Genomic DNA, 10,751 nt, shown 5'->3' on the forward strand with positions numbered 1-10,751 from the left:
ATTTGAATTGTGTTTTTCTTCACGATTTTATAGCTTTTGATTTTGTAATTACACATTTGTGTTTTTTTTGTAGTGTATTAGTTTTTGCAAAACAAAATAAAAATAATCAATTCATTGGTACGGAAAATGTGTGTTTGATTTTATCATCTTATTTCATATTGTTTGATTTTTTTCTATTATTAATTTATTTATATATATGTTTTTTTTTTAGTTTTAATTCGATGTTCTTGGTTCAATATTGTTTTTTTATTATTGTTTAAAAGCAGGAAATATTGTTGGTTTTCAGTGGGTTGTTTAAAATTATTATTAAATAATTTTTAAAATTGTCAAATGTTGAGTCAAAATCTTATTTGGAGATCTTTAATTTAATGTTAAAGCAAACACGTCTTAATAGAAAACTCTGTAATTATTAATTTTGCGTAAAATGTATGAAAAAATGTAGGAACTGTTTTAAAACAGAATTGTAGTGGGATCCTCTCACTTATTTTTTGAATTACTTACAATTATCGGTAAAACTAAAACTCTAAAATATGAATAAAAAGTCTAAATTAAAGTTGACAGCACTGTTACTATCGGAACGACTATTTTTTTTTGGTCGCTAACTTGCCGAAATTCTAAGCATTTTAATTTTACCGGTATTTTGTCGGTTACTCAAAATATGAGTTAGAGAGCTTCACCACTGACATACACTTCATGCACAAACAACTCTGTGGTTTTCTATATCAAAATGGGGAGTTTAAAATAAATTGTCTCTCTTTCTCTCTTGCTATGTGCATCATTTGATGGTCCAACTACCATAGAAAAACGCTCCAATTTCAACATTGCCTCAGACCATGTGCAATGGATCTATAAATATTTTGACAATAAGATGTTGTCAAATGAATAATTTTGAAAAAATCCTCAGACTTTAAAGACTTAAATGGCTCATATAGCAAATTATTATATCCGGGTTAACTCGTAGTAGAATAATACAGATAGCCGCATAGACACAGCTGCTGGGATAATGAAGTGTCAAACCAATTTTGAAGTAGAAAATTGGTTTGACAATGTAAAAATTTTTGAAAATTACATATCTAAAAACCTGCGAATGGTGTCGTATGAGAAAACTTATAAAAATGTACTTGGTTATGGAAAAAACACCATTTAAATATTTTGACATATCAATGTCTTTCTTTTACCATGCTATGCGACTACCTGTATTCTTCTTCCATGTATGGTTCATGATATTGCACCATGTTTAGAGGGGGATATACTACAATCAAAGACTCGTAGTTTACACAGAGAGTTGTAAATATGATGTTCGTGGCGGTGCTTCCCATTTCAATGATAAATATACACATAGTTTTGAAGTTCTGAGACCAGCTTTAATTATTTTAACATTTTGACTCAACATTTCTATTTTGTAAAAAAATCAACGAAAAAAAAATATTTTTAAATTTTCTCTATTGTGTGATGGTTGTGTGATCTTCTTCACTTTTAATTTTTTTTTTTTTGATTTAAGTTTCTTGCATTATAAATCACAGATTTTGTTGTTATATTTTCGCATGTATAGCTATTGATTAATTAAACAAAAAATTGCTTGATTGGTCATTGAAAACTTAACTATTGTTAAAAAAACAAACAAAAGAAATAAATTTTACTATTGGCGTTGGCGGGTTTTGTCGTTTCAGAAACGGTTTCATTTTGTAGTTTCCTAATTACGGCTATTATGTGAGTTTTGTAAAACAAAATAAGATATTTGCAAATAAAATATATGTTTATATACAAAAATTAAAAAAAAATAAAACTATAAACTATAAATTACAATAAATGATAGAAAAAATGTATGTATGTATATTATTATGTATAAAGAATACAAGTGATTGTTCTATTTATTTTGTTATTGTTTTTGTAGATATAGTAAAATTTAACTATTGCTATGCCTCTTTTTTGCTATTTTTTGTTTGTTTGTTTTGTAAACAATTTAGGTGTATTGTTATAAAATAGTTAACAATATTTTTTTGTTGTTGCTTGTATATAATATGATTAGTTAAAAAAATAAACCAATTATTGCATATTTGTTGTTGTAGTTGTTTGTTCTTATTAAGAAACTAAAAAAAGATGTATTTTATACTATTGTAAATTTTCGCTATTTTTTTTTTAAATATATCATTTGTGATATAGGTTTGTATTTGATTTATTTGTTTAAGGCTATTTTTATTAATTGTTTGCATTATCTGTTTTGTTGTTTTCTTAAAACTTTTCTTTTAACAAAACAAAAAATAAACGGCAGATTATGAAGGTTATGTTAAGGTGGAAAGCCACAATCCAAATCGTTTACATGGCCTTCCACCCAAAATAGTTTCTGGCTGGTTGTGTTCGAATATGCTATGAAATTTTGTTAAACTAAATATGTATACCTTCTTTAATTTGTAATGTATTTATGTGATAGTATTTAATACTCAGTTTTTAGGTTATGTTTCCTATTCAAGATTTTACAATCTAAGTTATAAGTTGTGAAACCAAGATTTTGATTTGTTTTCATCCTCATGAAAAGAAAACTCTCAACTGTGATGTGTTTTTTCTTTAGTTTTAATATTTGATTTCGAAATATTTTGACTTTTTTGTGTTTATCCTTCCTTTTCTAATTCTTAATCAAAAAATAATCCAGCACCAAAACAAAAAGATAAATTAAATTTTTAAGCCATTTTCTAAACTAAAATATTCAATTATATTTAAATTTATGGTTTCTATCTCAAAATTAAAATTTCTAAAGTGTTTTTTTTTTTTTATTTAAAATGTCAAAAATCAATCCAGCCCTGGTGAAATGTATGAAAATATAACCGAAAGGGCACTTCTATAGCAAAAATATTCAAGAAACTAAGAAAGATTGATTTACTTGTACAAATCCGCAACCCGTTTCCGAACATTTAAAGTATTCCTTGAGATAAAGGAAAGTTGTGCCCTGAATGAGCGTAATTCTTTCCACACTCTCCATCAGAACCATTGAAAAACAATGTAAAATGAGAGTAACAAATTGAAAGAACATTAAATTGGGAATCTTGGCCCTGGTTTAGAGTTTTATCATTATTAGGTCATGTACTATTTATTTTGCGTGAAAAATCGGTGTAAAAAAATTAAAATGAATTCCAAACAAATGGCGGTAGATTATAATACCCGAACTGGACTTGGTTCTTTTTTTTGACATTTCATACTTTCATTACCAAATTCTAAAAATCGATTAATTTTTGTTCTCAATAAATAATTATAATTACTCTATCATTAAGAATATTATATCCAGAAAACATTGGGTGAAAATTAGTAACAACCCTATAAAATATATGTTCCTAAATTTAAAAAAATAAGAAAATAATACCCATTATTTGTTCCCACATGAACTAAAAATCGTGCCCAAGAAGTTAAGAAAAAAACTATAGGACAAAAACTTGATAATTTGCCTCAAATAAATTCCACTTAGAACAAAACACAATTTAGAACTTAAAATTAAACTTCAATATTATGTAAACATCTTGGTTTAAAAATTAATAGATTAATTTAAGATACCTGTAAATACGCCTCAAAATTTGAACAAAGTTGGTAGTTTTAGTTTTGTTTCATTCGTGACAGAACATTTTCCGGTGTTTAGTCTGTTTTCTATTGGAAAATAGACGTTCCTAGTATTATGTATGTTACGTAAGTGTATAATTGTATGTTTATTTCTATGTATGTAGTTGTAGATACCAAAGTTCTTACGTATTATTCAAGAATCCTTTTTTATTTTCTCTCCACATAACCTTTGATATTTGCTTGTGAATGTTGTTGTTGATGTTGTTCTAGGCCGGCGGCAGGTTTGAAAAATACCAAACACCTAGCGGCGAAGGAGTCGTCTCCTTCGCACCTCATCTCAGCGTGGAGCATTGTGTATGTGTGTTGTCAAATGTTTAGACAGATAATCGGCTCTAGCAAAACACTTGCCACATGATTCACAGTGATAAGGCCTCTCACCGGTATGGATTCTCAGGTGACGTGTCAGATCGGATTTGCCGCCAAAGGCACGACCACAGAAGAGACAAACGAAAGGCCTTTCTCCAGTATGCTTGCGTACGTGTAGTTTCAGATTTTCCTTGGAACGCACGCATTTGCCACAGAAGGGACAGGCGAAACGAGATGCTGGAGGTCTGCTTCATAAAAATCAAATTTAATAACATTAAAATAAAGAGAATTAAAAAAATGAGGACTTACCTTTTGTCACGTTGCCTTTCTTGAGCATCAACACGTAGAAAATTCAATATCGATGCCTCCTGCGGATTTAAACCCAAAAACTGTTCATTGGGCAAGCGCTCAGCATTGATGAGAGAAGTTATTGAGTTGAGTGAATTTAAGGAATTCATTGAATTTGCAGCCGCGGCTGCAGCTGCCACAGCAGCCTGCTGGGCTGTTTGGGGCGTAATTTGTTGTTGATGCTGGGGCGTTGTGGCTGCAGCGGCAGCTGCTGCCATAGCTGACATATTGTGGGCCAAATGCCCAGGCAGTTGAGAGTTAAGATGTGAATGATGATGATGTGGTGGCAAATGGTGCTGTGAGTGATGCTGTTGTTGCTGGTGTGACGTAGGAATCGAAGAAAGTTGATGCGATATATGATGATAGGAGGGATCGGTTTCCATGTGGGATGGTGGTGGAGCATTAAGAAGGCGTTGCTATAAATGGAAGAAAGTGTCATTTTAAGATCTGAAAATCTGTTTAATCTTACACTACTACACCCAAAACTTACCCTCTTATTTGTACTATGTATTCCATCAGAGCATTCAATGTTCGGCTCATTCGTATTGGTCTGGGCTTGGACTCTGGTCGAGTCAATGCCATCATTCTGTTCATTATCATGCCTTTGTGGGTGTTGTTGTTGCTGAGAATCATCATCCTCTCGTTCCTTTTTGATATTAATGCGCAAATCTTCAACTACATCGACTTCTGGACCCATCACACCCATTGACGATTCCTGTCCACCGCTAATCATTTCATGTTCCTGCATTTGCTGATGTAGATGCATGGCAAATGGATGTTTACCCTTCTTGCCATGCAATCGTTCAAGGGCATGATTTAGACGATGCTTCTTGAATGATTTCAAGTAACGGAACTGCATGCCGCAGACATCGCATGTGAAAAGTTTGTCAGCGGGTAGACGCGAACGATGATTGGTTTCTTTGTGTTTGGCATAAGCTGAACGATATCGATAGGATTGACCACATTGTTCACAAATAAAAGGTTTTTCCTCACCTGGTCCCAATAGGGGATGTTGCAGGGCTGCATGCTGTTCCAACAGCCAAACATTTGGAAAATGGGCATTGCACACCACACAACGCGTCTCCTCTTCGATGGGTTCGCTGAACAGCGATGAGGTATCCGAGGGACTTTTCAGCATACTACTACGGCTAAGTGAAAGTTGACCTGGCGTTCCAGGAGCTGGCGGCGGTGTAGATGAGGTAGATGAAGAGGAGCTTTTCTCCTTACAACTTGAGGTATCCGTTGGAGTGCTGGAGTTCATTAAAATTTGCGAATAAGTCTTCAATCCGGCCTCGGCAGCCAGTGTTGGTCCGGAGTGACGACGCTGCAATAATTGCTCTAAGGAATCCTTATAAATCATCGACGAGGTAATGGAACTGGTGGTGGCTGCACTCGAATTGCCACTGTCACGATCCCGTATGGCTGCTGCCTCATCATGATGGGTTGTTGTCATCTCGATTGGGGCATCGCTGTCATTGTCCTCCTTGCTGGGGTGGCAGGGTGTCACAGAACGTTCGGAGATTTTGTGTAATGGACCACTAGTGTTGGATTGATGCGGCGATGGTGTATTTTGTCTACTTAGTTTAATTAGCTTCTGTGGCTGTAATTGTTGGGATAGATGGGTGGACTGCTGTTGTTGTTGCTGGTGATGGAAAAATGCACTTGGCGACGGATAACGTATATTGAAAGGTGGTTGTTGTTTGTACTGCTGTTGCTGTGGTATGGAACGGTGTTGCTGTTGTTTGCTAACCAAATCATTTGGTCCCACCCCACCCATATTGGATGGGGTAGATGATGAAGATGATCTAGTTTGTAGATCGGCAGTGTTCAAATGATGCATATGACTTGGATGATAATCTTTGGAAAGTAAATCGCTTAAAGGATTATAGCGGTGGGAGAAATCCTTTGAAGTTGTTGGTGGTGGTGTAAGTAAACCGCGATTTCTATAAAGAATATTTCAAAAGTAGAATTAACTGCAGACAATGTCTCCAAAAACAGTCATACTCACCTTAAAGCCTCTTCTGCCAGCCAAGTTTGATGGTGTAACATTGTCAAAATTCTGGACGGATCAATATCGAATAGACTCAAACCCAATGGGGTAAAGGGGAAAGCAAATGGTGTGGGACATCTGGTAGCCATGCCAAAATTTCGCAAAAGCTGGAATGTAAAATAAAAATAAAAAGACAAAAAGAAACAAAAGGCAATTTTAGTTGATTGTTTAATTTCAAATATGTGATAGCTATGTGGGAAGATCTATTGGTAAATTATGAAGGCCAATAATGGAATAAATAACAAATAAACATGCAGCTAATTAATTTATACACAGAAACACAACATTTAAAACAACACAAATTAATTATGGGATACAATTTATTTTCGCCAACTATGACTAGAACTTAAAAATATACTATTTTTTCTAATTCGGAATTTTCTGTTTTTTTGTTTGGGTAAATCTTATGTAAGGCTTACCATAATATCCTAGGCCCAGGCTAGGCAAGATTTTCTTAAAACATTGTACGCTCATTTTTGTTTTTTTTTTTACAGAAAAAGTTAAATGGTAAATAAAAGTTAATAGTTTTTTCTTGATAGTTTTTTTTTTTTTTGTAAAGAAATGCGAATTTTTCGCCAAAATATATTAGCTAAATAAAAAGAGCGGAATTATGTACAAAACATAAAAATATTTTTTCTTGAATGTACAAGCAGATTAAAATAAAGCTTGTCATTTTAATTGAAATCGTTCGTACATAGTTATATTTGCCAATCTTTTCTAATATTGTAAATATAATATTGTACGTGTTTGTTTGTCCACAAAATATTTGATTGTGAGGCTACAATGTTGATCTGTTACTCCCACATCGTAAACAAAAGTAGTAAGAAAGTAATTAATTTTTGTTCTCAATAAAAATCATATTTGACACAAATTTACAAAATTTGAATATATTTTGCTCGTGAGGAGCTCACGAACTTTATTTATCGGGAGCCTGCGAGTTCCATTGGCATTCCCACTATTTTTGCATACGCTACGAGAGACAAATATTAACTTTGGTGTTAGAGGGAGAAATTTGTCCAATAACGTTGAGAAAATTCAACCATATGTTGTATCGAATTTGAAAATGGAAATGATTTTGTGTACTTTGCAAATTTTAATACAATTTTTTCCCTTAGGAGAATAAACAAAAATTTAATTTATTGTCACTTTATCATGTTACTTAAAACAAATTGATGCTGGAAGTCGCTTGTGTTAAAGAAACCTGTTGACTGCTTTTTAGTGAGAGTTTACAAATAACCCAACATATCAATCAGCAGTGTTTGATTATCTGTTGATTAATTTTTGTGTAATTCTTATTTCGATTCGTTCCTCAACATTCAATATTAAATTTGCTTAAACAATATGTATAAACAAAGATCAGAAATCTTTTTGGGATAAGAATTTAAGGATAAGCGTCGAAAACAAAGTGGACGGAAAATAATCTAATTTATTATCACGCGAAACCCACGATACATAAGGAAGTTTAAAATCACCCATGCAAATCAAAGAAGAGCTACCTAGAAGTAACAAGTACATTTACCAGTAAGATCAGCGTGATTTAAGAAAGTCTCAACTCCTGAATTTGTTGTAATATACAGGGATGTTCTGTTCTGTAGAAACTGTATCAGATGTATCATCAGTTTAATAATATATAAGTTGAATTTACTTCTTTGAAATCTATTTTAGTTTGACCGAAGATTATAATGTTATCAAATAAAATGCTTATGCTACTTTTCGGTTTAGTCATGAATAATGTAATAAATGTCATGAAAAAAAAATTATTTGATGGATAATGGAATTGACAGTTGGAATCCACTGTACTTATTATTTGTGCACAGCGTTTATTGTTATTGACCAATTAACAGGTTTAACCTGGTCAAAGATTTATATGTAAACGTGCTTGTACTCTCTGCAAAAGAAGTTGCTGAACAATTCTTGGAGGAAAATGAACCAAACCGATTAGAGTTGGTTTTATATGTTGAGGTACTGACCACGCAATAATAGATTAACTTCATAAATTCCTTTGATAAAGCCAAACTTCGTCATAATTATGAATAAAACCCCGACATTTATTTGCTTTTTTATATTTTAATATTTATTGGTTTTCAAAATCTTTTTTTTGTAATTTGGTATTTTCTTTTTTCAATATATGTTTTTTTTTTGGTTTTCTTGTTTATAACTATGTTTTCGGTTTATGCAAAAAATAAAATATATGTGTAGAAAAAACGTAACTCGTTTTCTTTACAATAAAAATCTGTTTCATTACTTCTGGTTGATGTTGGTTTTGTAATTTAGTAAATTGTTTTGTTTTTAGCTTCATCAATACGGCGCATTTTTCTTTTTGTTATTAAAGGTATTTATTTGTTTTCATATATAATAATATGTGTATATGTATGTATAGATTTTTTTTGTTGTTGTCCATAATTCTGAGGTTTTTCATCATCTAAATATGTTTAGGTTTGTTTTTTTTTAATTTGTTTTCTTTTTTTTCTTATTAGCTTCTCTTCTAAATTTGCAACCTTGATCCTTATAATTTCTTTGTTTTTATTTTTTGCTTTGTTTTCGATTTGCCTTTGTCGAATTACTATTTTTGCTGGAAAAATTATAGTAGTATAATTTTTATTGTGGTAAATGGATAAATGTATGTATGTAGTGAGTGTGTTTGTGGTGTATTTGTTTTTAAATTTCATAATTTACAGCTATGATATGCATTTTTTGTAAATTTTCCACAATTTTTTCCTTTGAGTTTCTTATTTTGTTTTAAAATTCTTTAAAAAGAATGGGATTTATTTTTTGTTTGTTCTGGCTCTAAATAGGCTCTGTTCTAAAATATGTGTATTTCTGTTTAACTTGGTATATTTTATGAGTGTTATGAATGCTAAATAATTTATTTTGGGAGAGTGTTCGTAATCTAAACATATCGTTTTTTGTTAAAGAAGGTAATTAATTGAATTTTAATTTGTGGGTAAAAAATTAAAAATAGACAAAAACACTTGGACTGAAATTCTCAAGACAATGCAACCTATGTGACCTAATTGATACAACCCAACTAAATAGAGTTTTGCTGTATTCCCGTACGTCTTTAATGGTAAAACTAGTAAAAGGGAGAAAAGTGAAATTGGCGTTGCGAGAACTTCCTTGCCCAGAAAGTAAGAAAATTAAAAACTAGTAAAAATGTCAAAATTAGATGACAATATGACCCACAAATGGGTACATAAAACAAGTAAAAGCCTTCTTCAAAATCAAACAATCGATTTTTCTTCTCAATAAATTCAAGTTGGGGAAAATTATAATTATTACAGAATGTAAGAAACTAAAAACTAGTAATAATGTCAAAACTAATAAAACAAGTAAATGCCTTTTTAAAAACCAAACAATCTATTTTCGTTCTCAATAAATTCAAGTAGTAAAATTTTTTATGATTTCCGCTTCGGTAAATCAGTACCTATTGATTGCGCCATATTTTGTGTGCAAACGTGTTATGTGCTACTCATCCTCTTATAGCGCTTTTACATGCAATGTTTTTGAAACATTGAACCTTGATAATAAACTATTCACAATAAAATCAACGTATGTTTTCCACCATGGCGTAATAACAAGGTTTTATATCCATCGGATAAAATATCAAAAAATGTTTACGTTTTGTTTACTGTATGTTCATCTTTCATACAAACACAATAAGCTGGTTAACTCGTCTAGATGATTACCTGCGGTTTTTGAAATCACATCAAACTACGTTTAGATGCAAATCTTCAACCGACAATTGACCAGTCACAAGAAATTTGACTATGGAAAACATATGACAAAATCTATTGTGAATGACCAATTTTCACGGTAAACACTGGCAAATATTAGGCATATAAACGTGCTATTACGTCATGCCTGTGTCATTTCAGTCCCTGTGCGAAAATAAAATTTTGTTGACATAAAAATTTTAACCTTCCGAAATTTAGTATTTGTAAATGAAATGAAAATATTTATTTGATTTTTGTTTTAAATAAAATCTTTATTAATAATTTAAAAATAATAAAATAAAAAAACTAAATGTGTTTTTATTATTATGATTATAATGGGAACTTAAAATTTCATTTTGTATTCAAAAGTAATAATAATAATAATAAAAATAATCTTATGTTCTTTTCTTTTAAAATAACTATAAATGAACATATGAAATTAATGTGAAACAATACAATATATGTAACTATAAACTAATGAAATGACAATGAATGAATGCGTTGGTGTGAAATATTAATGGAAATGTTTAATATGATCAATGCAAATATTGGAGTTTTGAGTTTTTTTTTCAATTTTTCCAGCTTACATTTTTAGTATGTTTAAGTACTTCTTAATTTTAATGCTCTCGTTTTTTTTGTCAAACAATTGTTTAAAACTTTAATGTTTTTTTGTCTTACTATGTAATGCTTTTATAAAACTAAGTTCTTTTTTTACGATAATTTTGGTT

The 10,751-nt window shown here is 31.1% G+C and overlaps 1 protein-coding gene across 1 annotated transcript; it reads right to left on the minus strand.

Annotated features, from left to right (window-relative positions):
• Positions 1-3,550: 3,550 nt before the first annotated feature.
• LOC101896259 (zinc finger protein 287) lies at positions 3,551-5,890 on the minus strand. Its single transcript, XM_059119009.1, has 4 exons — positions 5,254-5,890; positions 4,751-5,196; positions 4,222-4,676; positions 3,551-4,157 (listed from the first exon to the last, which is right to left on the minus strand). Exons 1-4 carry the CDS (start codon positions 5,711-5,713, stop codon positions 3,884-3,886), a joined length of 1,635 nt encoding a protein of 544 aa, XP_058974992.1. The 5' UTR covers positions 5,714-5,890; the 3' UTR covers positions 3,551-3,883.
• Positions 5,891-10,751: the final 4,861 nt, after the last annotated feature.

Source organism: Musca domestica, unplaced genomic scaffold, assembly GCF_030504385.1.
Source record: "Musca domestica strain aabys unplaced genomic scaffold, Musca_domestica.polishedcontigs.V.1.1 14, whole genome shotgun sequence".
Taxonomy (NCBI): Eukaryota; Metazoa; Arthropoda; class Insecta; order Diptera; family Muscidae; genus Musca; species Musca domestica.